General features: G+C 33.0%; 3 protein-coding genes across 3 annotated transcripts; 1 reads left to right on the plus strand and 2 right to left on the minus strand.

Moving 5' to 3' along the window:
- Positions 1-887: 887 nt before the first annotated feature.
- On the minus strand, positions 888-7676 carry APM1 (aminopeptidase M1). The gene is made up of 19 exons (XM_085756215.1): positions 7412-7676; positions 7160-7305; positions 6344-6446; positions 5968-6154; positions 5779-5872; positions 4945-5098; positions 4708-4812; positions 4427-4543; positions 3987-4100; positions 3401-3583; positions 3003-3294; positions 2794-2915; positions 2615-2712; positions 2352-2529; positions 2155-2269; positions 2013-2080; positions 1823-1897; positions 1385-1462; positions 888-1245 (listed from the first exon to the last, which is right to left on the minus strand). Exons 1-19 carry the CDS (start codon positions 7625-7627, stop codon positions 1060-1062), a joined length of 2631 nt encoding a protein of 876 aa, XP_085612341.1. The 5' UTR covers positions 7628-7676; the 3' UTR covers positions 888-1059.
- Positions 7677-10402: 2726 nt separating this feature from the next.
- On the plus strand, positions 10403-10767 carry LOC146942279 (protein phosphatase). The gene is made up of 2 exons (XM_085756221.1): positions 10403-10584; positions 10668-10767. Exons 1-2 carry the CDS (start codon positions 10496-10498, stop codon positions 10765-10767), a joined length of 189 nt encoding a protein of 62 aa, XP_085612347.1. The 5' UTR covers positions 10403-10495.
- On the minus strand, positions 10748-13319 carry LOC146942280 (S-adenosyl-L-methionine-dependent methyltransferases superfamily protein). Its single transcript, XM_085756220.1, has 8 exons — positions 13061-13319; positions 12864-12972; positions 12000-12224; positions 11733-11832; positions 11546-11656; positions 11318-11401; positions 11117-11175; positions 10748-10998 (listed from the first exon to the last, which is right to left on the minus strand). The coding sequence occupies exons 1-8, from the start codon at positions 13254-13256 to the stop codon at positions 10806-10808; spliced, it is 1077 nt and encodes a 358-aa protein (XP_085612346.1). The 5' UTR covers positions 13257-13319; the 3' UTR covers positions 10748-10805.
- Between the last annotated feature and the right edge of the window lie 3499 nt (positions 13320-16818).

Here is a 16818-nt window from a genome sequence, read left to right on the forward strand (position 1 = left end):
CACCTTATCACTCAATGATAAGGACAATTCTGGTGGGTGAGCTATGGATTTGGACAATTCTAATTCGGAAACTTAGACAAATTGAAACTCAAAATAATTGCAGATGGGAAAGTGAGTGTTGTGAATCTCCTTTTCATTCTCTTCAATTTGAACAGCAACAAGAATGAGACATGTCCTTTTCTTCATGGAATAATTTGCAATATTGAAATACAAGCATTATAACATTTCAATGGGTATTACAGTTATAAATGATAACCGTTTGCATTATTCTGAAGTGACCCATCCACCATAGAACTGGCTATCATATCATATCATGTTCTACTGAATAAATTCTATTCGTTTTTTTTTTTTGACGAAATTCTATTTGTTTATTTAACAGTTGGCTAATTGCAACTGCCTTAAAAGTGCTATAACGTTTTAATATTCAGTTGTACTATAATTCAAAGTTTACAAACAACAAAATTCTCTCATTTTCAAACACATCGTTTTGTCACTTCATGATTTTCGCTAACCTTAAGATTCTAGGAAGGAATGTTAATGATGAGCTTCAAAACATGCAGTACAAGTTCTGGTGTGTCAAAATGGGAGTTGTCTATAGCCCATTTCAAGATGGTGCTCGTGAGAGTGCAAGCGAATGGACACACATGAGGTGTCATTATCTTTCAGAATTATAAAATTAGGCACTTATCCCCGTGAACTTAGCTCACTTGGTAGGGATATTGCATATTATATGCAGGGACCGGGGTTCGAACCCTGGACACCCCACTTCTTCACATTAAAAATGTGTGAGCTCTAGCCACCAGACACTTCTTCACATTAAAAATGTGTGAGCTCTAGCCACCATGCTACTTGACCAAAAATAAATAAATTTAAATAAAATTAGGCACTTGTATAACAAGCAAAATTCGAACATGTGATATATATTTAACCATGATCATAGAATAGCAAGGCTTTCAAACGACACAGTCTGCCTCGGAAAGGCACTGAATGGGAAAAGTCACAAGGTCACAAACATTATTATTATATGAAACTACTCTTCAAGTAAGGGGGCAGCAGGGCCTAGTAATTTCTGTATGCCAACTCCTTTACAGCGTCAGCAAGACTCTTTTCATTCTGAACACTCTGAACCCAGTTTGCATTTATATTAACCCGCTCAAGGCTCTGCCTCAAAGTTCTAGCAATGGCGGGCATAGGATGGCTGGCAAAGAACTCCTCTACTTCCTTCGCCTTCTCAAGGGAAGCAAACTGTACCAACAGAAAACAGAGGAAAAAAATGGAATTATTATTGAGCATTCTGTTACTATAACCCAATATTCCAGAATGAGGGGAAGCTTGCTAAGAAAACCAATGGAAAATGCGCATAGAGATGGTGCAGGAGACAAACCGGTGAGACAACTCTACTGACAAAGCGGGTTATTAAAAATCCAGAACCATAAGTTTTTACGATCTGTGCCCAGTTTTCCTGTATAATATTGAAGTGTAAGAAGATAGAAATGAAAAACGGTTAACAGAAAATAAACATCAAAATCTACATCAGTTTTTGTCTTCAAAATCAAAGCCCGGAGTAAATCTTAGCATGCTCTCTAGGCTTAGAGATAAACTATCACACATGAGAGGCAGTCTTGGAAAAGAATTTAATAAAGTATTCAAACTCCAGTTTTACGATCAAGTTTTCTCCAAATAGCAACAACAAAACGAAACTTTGTCCAGTGATCAATTTCCTAAACCTCAAAGGAATCTAATATTGATAAAATTAAAACAAAAATATAGTACACTTCATTTCTATTCAGCAACTACTGTAGTACTGTGATGTGTTATATACCTTAAGCCATGCCCAAGCCACATCTCTTCCTTCCCGATTGACAGCAAGTCCAAAAACAGCATCCTGACTTCGAACCTTGTCCACGGATAACATCATATCAATCACCAAACTAATAATAATAATATGCAAACTTTTGTATGTCATTATGTTTGTGTATTATGTGTTCAAATAATATATGAAAACAAGATACCTCTGAAGATAACATAAAGTTAAGAACTTCAAGAATTAGATCTGGATCGGATGAATAAGCCAGTGAGCCTACACGCATAGAAAGTATTAGTATGCAGACTTAGAAATACCATGTCATGGTCTCATTGAAGATAATTCATTACCCAGAATACGTGTTTTCTCCTGACTTAGGTCAGTTTCTCTGTATACTTTCAGAAGGGATTCATAACCCGATCGGTTAGATTTGGTTGCCCGTTTCATTACAGCCACATAAACTGCCTGCCAACATTTACAATAATCATCAAAATAAAAATTCATAAGATTCTGAGCATTCAAAATTTCAAATGATGCAGCAGCAAACCCTTCTTATATCAGGTGGAAGAAGTGGAGTATTTCTGTCTGCTAAGAATGCCTGGAATCTCTTGCTTGCTTCATCCAGTGTCAGATCATGTCCAAATTCAGCAAGGGAGGTCAAAATTTCTCCTCTCAACAACGCATCATCATGACTTTCTCCTGGTTTAGGATCCCAACCAAGCCTCCTGCAAGGCAATATAAACAGGAATGTTACAGCAGATATACTCTAATTCCTAAAAAGATTATTAACTGCAATATAAACCAACTTACTCCGCAGAGTACTGGAAAACTTTAAAAAAGAATAGTTTGAAATAATCTAGTAAGTCTGGAACTGCATCAGCTGCAATATGTTGAACTTTATGACTTACCTGTAAAATAAAAGTATTGAAATTAGATCTCCAATAAATAACCTATGTAACTAATGAGCAATATTGGGATGATAGCATTACAGTAAGCAGGTTAGACACAACAGTATAATCATCTTCCTCCCTATAAGCTCCCATCAAGTTAATCAAGGAGGTTAATGATTCTTTGCGAGCCATACAAAGTGCATACGAATCATCCAAAATTCCTGTCAAAGTAGTAGCTCACAAGTTATCAGTCTTTTCCTCTTCTACCATTAGAAAAAATTAAATTGTCAAGAGATTATCTAATTTACCAAACCGGTCAGATGGAGATAATAATCGTTTCTCTACAGCAGATCTAAGTTTAGCTGCAAGCAGCTCATCATATTTCACCCTGTAGAAACCAGCCTGATCGACATTAAGCTTAATCCAAGAATTTGCACTCTTGTCTTCAGCAATCTCGGAACCCAGCAACTCTTTAACATCACGTGTCTCGGATTTCGTTTCCAAGAGGAAATTCTTGCGGACATCATATGAGCCAAAGCATAATGTTATTGGGATAATCCAATGGCCTTCCCCTTGAGCACCACTTGACAAGAATTGTGACTGCCAATAAACATACAAGGATCACAAGTTACAATACATATAATGGCTTTTCTCTATGAAAATAATCACAACAAGGAACTAATAAAAAGGTTGGATGCAACGGTACCTGATCAAACTCTAACTTCTGATTATTGACTTTAACAGATACAACAGGATATCCTTGCTGCTTTGTCCACGAGGTCATTAACTTATTCACAGGTTCACCAGATCCTTCTTCAAGTGCAGCCCATAGATCCTCAGTCTTGGCATTTGAACAAGCATGCCTTTTTATATATGAAGCTAGTGATTTCTGGTTAGACAGAAAAGCAGTGTGTACAATTTAATCACAAAAAGTGAAATATATAACTCGGCCATATTTGCCTCATAAAAAAAAACTCAGCCGTATTCTAGTTAATACGTAATTTAATACTATACACATATTCTGAAACGTACATCTTAAAACTTTTTATGCCCTATTAAAAAGTACATCTGCCTATGAGTCATTGAATAAATAAATAGTGCCTTGTTAACTACACTGTGCAAGTGTAAAATCATAGTTGAGAGAAAACTCTAAAAACTGCCAATAATAGTTTATTTATGCATGATTCATTATCCCTGTATGAGCAGTTCACCGTGGGTTCTCTTCTCATTCCATAAAATTTGGCATTGAAAGTACAGTTTTTTATGGAAGTGGTAAGAGGCCAAGTACCAACCTGAAAGATTTCAGCACCAAGATAGCTTTGCAGCATCCTAATAACAGATGCACCTTTTCTATAACTTATTGCGTCAAATATCTCATCAATCTCGCGAGCATGATTTATCTCCACCTGCAAAAATAATTTACAAAGATTAAAATAGACGATATAATGATAAGATAACTTATTAACTTTCAATTTGTTTATCTCCTTTAATTTATTTTTTTCTTATATAAGCTATAAATTCCTGTATGAAAAAAGAAAAACAAAAGACTGGGGGGACATAACCTAACCCAATAAAATGAAAAATTTGTATACAATTGATATTATATAACCATTGGTATAAAGAATTATATTGCATAACAAATTAATCTGCATAAAACTCCAGATCAGAAAAAATGCGCCAAATCCCTTACAGGGGCAAACTGAATCCATGAAAAACTAAAACTAAACATTACCTCGATTGGATGGGATTCTGCAAGCCCATCAAGCTTAAGACCCTCAGTGGATTCATTAAGAAATTGAGCCCATATTTTCCACTCAGGAAACAAGCCATCAACTGCTAAATAACTCACCTGACCACACCAAAAGAAGATGTAAGGCCGAAAGAAAACTACCACTTAGTTATAGATAAAATATAAAAAACTTAAAATGTGTATTCCAAAATAAATAAATTAAACAGCACAAAATAAACAAGACTCTGTAGTTAGCAATATGATATGTGAGTCAAACAACTTACCCATGTTGCAAAACCCTCATTCAGCCATAAATGTGTCCACCACTCCATTGTAACAAGATTGCCAAACCATTGATGTGCTAGTTCATGGGCTACAACAACAGCAACCTTAACAGCAACCAAAGAATGTAAGAAATATTTTCTTTCCTCCGGTTAGTAATAAAACATACTAGTTTTGAGATTGAGATTGGGGAACTAATGCCACCAAGACTAAAACAGTTTTATGAAAAAGAAAACTACCCTCTGTTTGTTGGCAGCAGCAGAATGCTGATCATCATAGAGTAAAGCAGTCTCCCGATATGTAACCAACCCATAATTCTCCATGGCTCCAGCAGCAAAATCAGGAATTGCAATCATATCCAATTTTGGCAAGGTGTAGGGAGTGTCAAAGTAACTGTTGATAATCAGTTAGTTGACTAACGAGTGAAAGATTATGCAAGATGAAATGAACATTAACATATATAACCCACTCATCTTGCCAATGCAAACCTAATATACGAAGGATGGCAATGTGATATGGTAGTAGAAAGAATATATATAAAAACCACAGATAGTTTTGATAAAATATAAAAAGAAGGTTTACTTGATAAGGGTTTTCCCATTAATATTAGGGCTGTTCATCTTTAGTGGTGGAGGGTTGTAATTTGGAAACCAACCATACCAAACAAGGATTTAATGTGCCATAAACTTGTAATGAGATGATATAAAACCAAACAGTCCCTCGAAACCAACATGGTAGAGTGACGTCCAAGTCCAAGGTTCCCCTCATTAAAGTGAATTGCAATGTAAGATCAAATTAATTCTGATTGCCAATAATTAAAAGAGGAAGTATTTTTGTTGGTAATAATATTTGTACCACTCTTTAAGCATCTCTTATCTGCATGTTGTGGATATGTTACTATGTCTTGTATCAATTTTTCTCTCCTTGAGACTCCAAAAAATTTAAAATTTATTATATGTTTTGCCGCAACAAGGTGGATTAATGGAATGGGATTGGAAATAAATAAAGTCCATAATTTTTTATGAAAAATTTCCTGCCTGAGAAAAAAGGGATTGTAATAGACCCATACTTACTCCTTGTATAGTCCCAAAGTTTTGACAGCAACATCAAGTGCAAATTTCCCCTGGTTTGCCTTACCAACTTGACAATACACTCGGACTTTGACCCCTGTAGAGATGTTGAATTTAAATAAGAAGAAAAACATAAGTCAGTACTGATAATAATGTCAATACCTAAAATGTGCATAGCAAACATGATTTTACCATCGGGGGTATGATCTTCCACATAATCAAACAAACCAACAACGACAGCAACCAAATATGTAGACATTATTGGTGATTCTTGATATGAAACTGTTTTGATATTTTTATCTATTTTTTCTTCAGCAATTGGCATGTTGGAGAGAGCAACAAGGTCCGAAGGGACATCCAATGTGATCTTGAAAGTGGCCTGCAATATTAACCACGGTGAATAATGGGCCCAACCTCGAGGCATTCATCATTAGTTAGAATGTTATGGCCTTACCACCAAAGCCATGAACCAAAAGGAAGCTTATTATTTGAATATTTTCTCGTGTCTACTCTTGTGTGTGCTAAACAAAAGGTTCGTTGAAAAGGGAAAAGAGGGGAATAGAAAAACCTTGCAAGCAGGCTCATCCCAACAAGGAAAGCATCGCCTGGCATCAGCTGGTTCAAACTGTGTAACTGCCATATTCTTCTTCTCACCATTATGCTCATATTTGCTGCATATACATACCCATATGATACATAGTAACCAATAGGACTCTCAAACAAACAATTTAGAAACCGGTTAAATAAAATATGTTTTAAATTCCTGTAAAATAAATTCCGGTCCTACATAAATTCTTTTCAATTTTACTCCCTAATTTGAAAACTTTTAAGTGATTTTAGTCCCTTTAGAGACTAATAAATAATCCCTGTAAAAGCAAAATAGGAAATAAAATTGAACAAAGTTTACCCACGTAATAAACTTGAAGAGTTGTAATTTTCACTTAAAAGAAAATGAGAAGGGGGAGTTCTTTTTACAAACGTGAACTTCGTCTCCGGAGGAGACAATGCTAAGCTCTTACCACAGAGTTTGATGAGACTCTTTGGGAGAACTTATGACATTTGTCATAAGCTTTTTCAGGTTATATTTGTAAGTTCTCCAAGATAGCTTATAGCATATACAAAAAATAACTTATTTAAGCTTATGTAAGCTTATACATAATTGCTTATTCCCAATATAAATAGCTTATGTAAGCTTATACATAATTGCTTATCATGATAAGCACTTACGAATGCTATAAGCTGCAGATAAGCTCTTTATCGAAAGAGAGCCTTAATCCTCTAAAAATCAATGGTAAAAAACAGAAAAAAGTAATCAAACGTAGCAATCCAGAAAATTATTTAGCTTTGGAATTCGAACATTGAAATCAAGCAAAAAAACAGTTACCTTCTGTAAAAACCTTTCATTCTATCATTCAGTATTCCTTCAAACTGAATAGCCAATACACCCAATCCGGTAGGTATTTTCTCAGAAAACTCCAACACCAAAATCTCATCATCTTCAAATAATTCAACTTTTGAAGGTTTAAAAACCTACAGAAACATTCATCGATTATAAATCCGAAACAAACAAAAAACACAAAACAAACAAAAAACACAAAACAAACAAAAAACACAAGTAGCGATTGAAAGTAAGTACCTTAGAGGAATCATGATTAGTGAAAGAAACGGCGTCGTTAGCGACGGTGAGTTCAGCAGCATTGAGAACGATGAAATTGGTAGTGGTGACGATGTTAAGGTTAACGGATACAGAACCAGAGAAACGACATTCGACGAGGTCTGGTTTGAGTCGAATGTCGTAACGGTTTGGAACAGCGAATTTGGGAAGACGAGGTTGTCCTTTGAATTGATCCATTTTCTTATGCGACAGATTCACACCGCTTTGTTAAAATTGATATCGATCCAAACAAAGAAAACCGAAGCTGCTCTTTAAATAGATTACTTCACTTTCACATGTACTTATCACCGGATACATACGACGTTTTTGGCACTTTCGTCTTTATCTTTTTTTTTTTTTTTCTTCTCACGGTCTAATCTTTATGTTATAAAATGACAATATCTTGTCATTTTTTATGAGATTTTTTAATGAAATTTGATTTTCTAGGCTTTGTATGATGAAGATTTGTGTTTGTCTTATCACTGGATACATACGACGTTTTTGGCACTTTCGTCTTTATCTTTTTTTTTCTTCTCACGATCTAATCTTTATGTTATAAAATGACAATATCTTGTCATTTTTTATGAGATTTTTCAATGAAATTTGATTTTCTAGGCTTGTATGATGAAGATTTGTGTTTGTCTATGAGTTTGATGATTTTTTTTTTTTTTGCTTTTGATTATTTTTTTCATAAAAAGGGATACTTATGTTGTTGTTTTAAAATGCAATATATAATTGGTAACGGTAAAAAAAAGAACAAGTGATAATCCATAGTAGACAAAATAAAACACTTCATAAAATGTATAAAATCTGAAAATATTATAAAAGAAAATTCAGCAATAGCAGTCGAGTTTGCATGGAAATTAGGGTAGCCGAGTTTGCATGAAAATTAGGATATTCTGTTTGTAAACGTATTAAATAAGTGTACAACAACTTATCAAAAAAAAATCTACAGAAACAATAGATATATACAAACGATGACACAACAGGATAGGAATGTGAAAGCTCACCAGTGAGGAGAAATATTAGCGATTGCTACATTTTAGAGGGAATTTGTTAGGTTAAATTGGTGCGTTGCATTTTAGATAGAATTTGTTAGGTTAAATTGCTGCTAACTTAATGCAGCATTTTAGAGGGAAATTATTAGGTTAAGTTGTTGCAGACCTAATAAAATTAATAAATAAGGATAAGGATGTAATTTTGGCACTCTTATTTTCATTTTTCTTAAGTTTTGCTATCCATATTTTAAAATACAACTTTTTTTTTCTCCCCCTGTTCAATTTTTTCTAACTTTTGATCTTCATTCTATTTTAGGATCAATTTTGGTGAGATATCTAAGTCGCCAATGACGATGCAGAGCACATATTGACATATTGAATTTATTGATACGTCAACACGTGCTCTGCCAAGTCATTAATGACTTTGACATGTAATCAAAGTTGACTCCAAAATGGTGTGTGATATCAAAAGTAATATAAAATTGAAAGTGCATAAAGCAACAAATTTATAACATCTATGTTAATAGCATAAAGCAACAAAGTATGTAAGCATACAAATATAACTATATTCACTTGTCTATAATACACATGCCTCCGAATTTGTAATGTCGACGACACCAGAGTCATTAATTGAATGAGCACTGGATCGAAGTTGATATGACAATTTGAACCGAACAACACCATAACAGGACATGAAAACAAAATCACGCACAAATAAGGACAGAAAAGCAAAACAACGTCACGTTAAAATGACAAAATCACAAAAGAAAAAGCTAAATATATATGAAAATCACTTATTTAAATAAAAATGAAGGAGAAAAAATAATATTGAGGGGTGGTTTTATGTCAAAAAGTGACCATAAATCACCCATCTTTGATCGACATAGGAGAATAAAAATTATAAAATAGGGTTGTAGATGACGGCTAGCAGGAGAGATATCTAATTTTTAATCTTATATAATGCAATAATTCAATTTATATTATCAATATTCATATGTTTTGAACATAATCAATATTTTTTTTTTGATATGAATGATAAAAAAATTACATATTGCATTTTGGATATCTTAAATTGTTTCAAATTAAATCGCACATATTTGAATCAGATAAGTTTTTTTTAGAATAATCATTCAAATCGAACCATATTATTTGTTTGTGAATTGTGACATATAACTGTGTAAATGTCGTGATCTGACGCACTCATTTGAAAATAAATGTATAAAATTGACGAGGGCGCACGCTTACTTGGCTTTTAAATTATTTTCCATTAATTTTTCACCAACTTTTTTTATTAATTAACAATTTATTTAAGAAAAACATATTAAAACCAAATTAAAGTGGGGAAAACACTTAAAATCAAATGAAAATCAAATCTTCATCCTCAAAAGAAAAGTGGAGGAGGTGCTGCCTCATTTGAGAGTGTTGGAACAACAACTTTTAGTGGGAGGAGCGACAAACGAGGAAGAGGAGGTGGCGAAGCAAACGATGGTGGCAAAGTAGTTGGATGGCTTTGACGGTGGTGATGGAGGGTTAGACCATGGAGTAAAAATACATAAAATAAGTAAAATAAAAAACATTTATAACTTAAAATAACCCTTTTTCTTTGAATAGTGAAAATAAATAATATTTTAAAGAAAAAGATATAGTAATAATATTTGAGTGCTTCTTTTTTCAAAGAAAATATCTTAGAATTTATAGTTAAACTTTAAAAAATGTAAAAATAGTGTTTTCAATTCAAAATTTTATATATATTTTTATTTTTACTAACTAGTGTCATAAAAGTATTAATTAGTTTGACCCATTTAAACATACTATTTTTTTTAAGGACGATCTATTTAAATAATTAAAAGGTCATTCTAACTTGCATCAAAAACATTTGTTAAAAAAATTCAAAAAAAAAAAAAGAATTAATTAGGTTTTATTTAAAAAAATAGTTTTTAAAATTTTAATGCACATGATTTTGAAGATAAAATTTTTCTGCTTCTGACGTTGACATTGCGTACGAATTTTGTATGTTCCACAATCAGACGCAGTTGCTTCGTCTTCGTCCTCGTCCTCGTCCTCGTCCATGAGAGAGAAGAGAGGTTCTAAGCCGCCTTCACCATCAACCTCTCCCTGTGCTCTTCTTAGAGACGCATACCACAATTGCTTCCACAGGTTTCATTCTATTCTATTCTATTCTTTCTTTCTCCATTCTTTCCCTCTTTTTCCCTTAAACCCTAATTTCATTATTTCTGAAGGTGGTATACTGAGAAATTCGTCAAGGGTCAATATGACAAACAAGAATGTGTCTCCGAATGGCAAAAATACAAAGCTTGCCTTTCTCTCTTTAAATCCTGACTCAATTCTCAAATCAAGAGAATAATGGTTTTGGTTCTTTATTTCTTTTTGAAAAGAAAGTGTGCAACCATCCATTCTTCACCATTATTGTATCCAAATAGTTCTGCTACAGCTATGAAAAACGTTCTCCAGTAGACAGTCCATTTGGTAGCTGAATCTTTGCCATATGTTGATTCCATAATTGGCTTGATGGAAGTCTTGTTCTTATCCATTCTTTTGAGCCACTCTTCACTGCAAAATAAATTCGCTTTTGATTCAGTAATACAGTTCAAACTTACTTCGTTACCAAATAGTAAACTATGGATAGAATATGACTTATGACTTATCCAACAATTCAGCATATTCCAACCTGGTTTGTGCGTAGTGTTTCCCATTTACCAGCCAATGGTTGACAACAGTAACATCATCCTTCACACATCACCAAAGAATTCAATTACAAGTGAGCAGAATCATGACGAAATATAAAGGCTTTACACAACAAAATTATCGGTACTGCTGCAATACTATTGGGAAATAAAGAGCTAGTACGATCTACATAATTCAAGCTTACTTGGAAATAAAGAAGTAGATTTGCTGCAGGCATAGTTCCTCCGGTAAAGAAGTATCTTGTAATCCAATCATCTTCATTTTTGTCCTACATGTATAAGTAGCAAGTAACAGTAAGTAAATGATTAGTATATTTGAGAACTCAATTAGTCTTATTAGGTATTGGCTAATATCAAGAGCGAAAACAGCTAACAAACTGAGATAGTCAACTAAGGCATTATATGAAGTTTACCTCAAAGTGGTAGGCAAATGCTTTGTGGCAGAAATGATGAACGAATAAAAGGCCATCCACTTTCATCCAGTTGGATATCTTCTTGAGAAGATCTTTATAGTTCTTCATATGCTGTGTCATGGTTAAAACTGAATCAAATTTAATAAAAAAAAGCTTCAAAGCAGATTATTTACCCACAAAATCTAACCTCAAACATTTCTATGGAAAATATTCTGTCATAAGAAGCTTCCATTTCAAATGTACTAATGTCTGCAACAATGATATCCACATTTTGCAGCTGCAGCTCCCTGACAAGGGGGCAGTGAAAAAAAGTGATTTTGATTATCATAATATGTATGATTTGCAAGACAAGTATTGGTGCCATGCAAGAAGAGCTGTTTGTTCAATTAAATAATTGTAAACTATATGACATGCACAATGGTTGAAGCAAATTATACAATATCAAGAAATATACCGGCATTTCTCCTCAATAAAAGCTTTTTGAGTCGTGGAATTGCAGATTCCTGTAACCCTGGAACTACTGTAATTCTTGGCAATGTATAAAGTCAGTGACCCCCAACCGCATCCGACATCAAGAACTGTATGACCATCTTTCAGGTTTGATCTCTCGCAATACAGTTTCAACATTTCTTCTTCAGCCTCTTCCAATGTCTTTGAGGCAGAAGAGAAATAACACGAACTGCACCAGTTCATACAAATATGAACATTACATAAATCATAAGGTTGTGCACGTATTTTACTATTTTATTTGTGCAAATCTTTTATATTACCAACAAACTGCATCCATGAAACAATCATTTTACATCGTATTAAGGATTTGTTTATAAAGAATCTTTACACTTCTAAGTTCTATCTACTTTAGCCTTTACCCTACCACCATATTCGTTAAAGATAGTCCGTTTGACTTGATTTATTTGAGTTTATCCACGGACAAAAACACCTGTGAGACTATTAGGCAGAACTTATGAAAATAACCTATGACATGTCCATAAACCGTTTTCAGCTTATTGTATAAGCTCTACATGATAACTTATGAAATCAGTATATAACTTATATGAAAAAAATTTAACTTTATTTTATCCCTTGTATAGAAATAACTTATACAAAAGCAAGTATGATAAGAGCTTATGTTAGAAATGATTAATTAAATTGTTTATCCAAACACGGTCTTAGTAATATACTTGCTTTACCCAATGCAGTTAAGCTATACACAAAGGCTACTTAAACATACCTACCATTCATTCATCCCACACACCCTTGATGAATCAGTTCTTAGATATGTTTCATAATAAAAATAAAAATAAAAGCTTAAAAATACCTGTATTTGAGGTTGTTTCCAAGAACCAGCTTAAAGAAAGAGGTAGGTAATTCGTAATGTTGAGATTTTGGGACATCAGTACTGACAGCAATAGGCATCTCTTGTAAAGCTGAAAGAGTATCATATCATATCAAACATTTATCAGTATACATTAAAACAAGAGCATGTTCTATATATAACAAAATCGGAGAAAGTACAGTGAGCAAATTGGAGAAGATCAGAAAGCTGAAGTTCAGAAGAAGGCTTGTAAGAAGAACGAAGGCGAGTTGACAAAAGCAAACGTGTGAGTCTCCTGATGACGGCATCAGGGAGCAAATTGCGTTCGAGTGAACCAAGCATCAGCTTCACGGTGGTGTTGTAAGGCAGCTGCATCATCTCTTCCATCTTTTCCATCAACTACCACACCACACTTCTTGACTTCTGTGACTTGTTCTGTTCTTGTGGTAACCAATAAACAAAGACACACACGTACGTTGTGGTAGTCTTGTTTTCGGAACACCTTATCTTTTTACTTTTTTTATTTATTACTCCCTCCGTTTCAAAATGAGTGTCGTTTTAGGTGTTTACACACATATTAAGAAATGCAATGATTAAGAGAAAGAGAATGGTTATTTTACCAAATTATCCTTATTAACTATAGGTTAGTTTTAAAAGTAATACTTTGGAAGTAGTGTGCAGAGTATTAATTGGAGGGTACAATTGAAAAGAAAAAATTATTATTGCATTGGAAACTGAAAGCGACACTCATTTTGAAACAAATTTTTTTGGCTAAAGCGACACTCATTTTAAAACGGAGGGAGTATTATTTCCATTTGGGTTTTCTTTCCTTTTTTCATGGTAATAGTCATCTTGATCTCTCTAACGAGTATGTATAATAGTTCCTCAACGTATCGAAATTTTAAAATAATTTTTAATTGTACGCTTCGTTAGTCATGATAGTCATTGATATTAAAATAATCCATTAATATATCAGTCATTCAATATATCCACTTATTATCATATAAATCTTTATAAGTAATTTTGTTTATTATCACTTGAGTCCTTATAAAAAGAGTTACTGTGAGTATTAAAATATTATTTTAGCGTTAGAGACTAACTTGATTAACATAGTGCTCAAACAATGACTTCTTTGAAATTTTGACACACAATTGTGACTTTTTTTTTATTAACATTTCTCCTCGTAACAAACTATGTTTGCCTATTTTTAAAAAAAGTAGTTACAAACCCGTGCTTCGCACGGGGTGGATTGCTTTTTTTTCCGGATAATTTCGTTGGCAAACACATATTTGTTAATACGCTTAAAAGTAAACTGATTCGAAATTTAGATATTACATGTATATAAATATAAAAAACCATGATCCATAACATATCAAATCTTAGATAGGTCTACCATAAACGAAACCATTGCAAAAAAATTGTTCCAAATAAAAAATGAGCAAATGAACAAATATTGCACAAATATTATAAATCTTTATCAAAATATTAATGAAAGTTTGGTTTTCATTGGAACTATTTCACTACAATTTACTCCAGTTACAGTAGCCATTATAAGGCAATATTTTTGTAGCCAGAAAGGATGTGCTCTATACTCAATGAGGTCAGCTGAGTTTTGTGGGATCTGCAAAGAAAGAATCAATTGATATTAATATATTATATAAAGGGGAAAGTGATGTCGTAACCGAAGAACTGGTTATTTCTATATATTGTGACTTATTTGATATAAAGTTAAACTTGCACAGTATTGTAAAATCAGGGATCGCAGAAAAATATTGAACAATGTGTGCTATTGATCCACAACTTCTGGCAAATCATAACCCAATTATTAAAATCTAAGAAATATAATATGCCTAATACATACTAATACATGTTTATCTATAAAAGAAACATATATCTGACCTGTGAAAAGAACAAAACATTATTCTGCACAAAGGTCTCGTTACATTCGGATTTCTAGCCTTCTAAAAGTAATTTTGAAAAGAGATTAAAGTCAATGGTTTTCCTCACACAAAGTAGTGAACTTTCTAACGCGCATCATAATTTAGCTAAACTTTTTATCAAAAGCAAGCACAACAGAATTGACAAAAAAGAATAATTGTAAGCAAAAATAAAATCAAATGCTACTTACAAATATCAAACTTACATGGGGATAGAAGGATGCTGATAAGTGGAGTCCAAACTTGCATGGTGTCCAAACTGACATGATAAGTGGAGTCCAAACTGATAAGTGGATCCTTCTTTAGGGGGGCCAAAAGTTACACCATGCCAGTTTGGACTCCACTTATCAGCATACTTCTATCCCCATGCCAGTTTACACCATCAGAGACTGAAAAATTGTCATAAAATCAGCTAATCAAAAGAGGGTCAAAAGTTAGGGGGTCAAAATATCCATTTTTTTATAGGGGGCTAAAATCGCAACTTTTTGAAACATAGGGGGTGAAAAATGCATTTAAGCCAAGAAAAAAATGAGCAAATTAAGGGATATTGCACAAACATTAGAAATATTTATCAAAATATTTATCAAAGCTTTACCAAGTCTTGATTCATGAAATAGTTAAAAGTTTAGGGAATTAAAGGAAAGAGCAGAATAGAAGTATTGCACACGGATGATCAAGTTTAGGGAAAATGAAAACTTCATAAATGCGAAAAGAAAGCAAACCGCACAATTCCTAGCTATATACTCCATCCGGTCTCAAATGTAAGAAACAAAAAAATAATGCACACATATTAAGAAAGTGGATTGACCACATTTAAGTCATTATAAAAAGTGATATTTTTTCAATTTTACCCTTATCTTGGAGTTGTAAAGACATTAATGATGAAGTTGGTTTAATGAGGGTAAACTTGGAATTGTTGCATTTAATAGGTTCATTTTACTATACTTTTTCTTATATTTGAGACCCACCAATTTTATTTTTTTGTTTCTTACATTTGAGACCGGAGGAAGTATTATAAATGAATAATCGCTTGAACTTTAAGTTTCCAATATTGCGAAAGACATGTCTTGAAAACTTTTTATTCCTAGCATCTTTCTAAAAGATTTACCAAAGCATTATAAAGCTTTGTTGTACAAAAAGAGCATGTCTTATTTTGATCAACAGATTAGGTGACATTGTCTTATTTTGAGCATCTCTCCTTTAGAGCAAATTTTCTAAAAAATGTGTTTTTGAAATCATTTGTTATATGTTTGAATGAGTTATATTTAAAAAAAAATTGTTTATTGCTAAAACTTATTAGTATTTGAACTTGAGTCGCAACTAAAACGTTAAACTGTCAAATTCACAGGCTTATAAACGAAAAAGGAGAGAATAGCAAGTAAAATACATTTTCTAATTAGACTTCAACGTAAAGAAATATAAGCATCCTTCACACTTGAGCAAATTAATTGACAAAACATAAACATTCGCAACATCATGACTTAATTATCGATTTTGAAAACATGAACATAGTGGCTGAAAGGTCCATCAAAAAGCTTGATGATGCTAAAAAAATTGAAATCTAGGTGAAATAAAATCAGCGTGAGTTAACTTATGCTGGGTTCGATGTGATTTTTCAGCGTGACTTAAGTCACGCAGCGAGAGGTAAGTTACGATGGTTTAACACATGCGTGATTTAACTCACGCAAGGGTATTTTCGGAAGTTTAGTTAGGAGTGAGCAGGACTTGTTAGGAGAAAAGCATTAAAATATATTCGACTGACACGTTAACTATGTTGCCCGATGATATTAGAAATTTTACTCTCCTAAAATTGAAAGAGTGACATCTTATCTTATTACAGAAGTGGAGAAAACAATTAAATCTTATCTTATTACAGAAGTGGAGAAAACAATTTTTAATTTTTCACATCGCTTATAAACAAAAAAGGAGAGAATAGCAAGTAAAATACATTTTTTAATTAGAATTCAACGTAAAGAAATAGAAGTATCCTTCACACTTGAACAAAATAATTAACAACACAT

Source organism: Medicago sativa, chromosome 3 (genome assembly GCF_051527215.1).
Source record: "Medicago sativa cultivar Bolivia chromosome 3, Bolivia_mono, whole genome shotgun sequence".
NCBI lineage: Eukaryota > Viridiplantae > Streptophyta > Magnoliopsida > Fabales > Fabaceae > Medicago > Medicago sativa.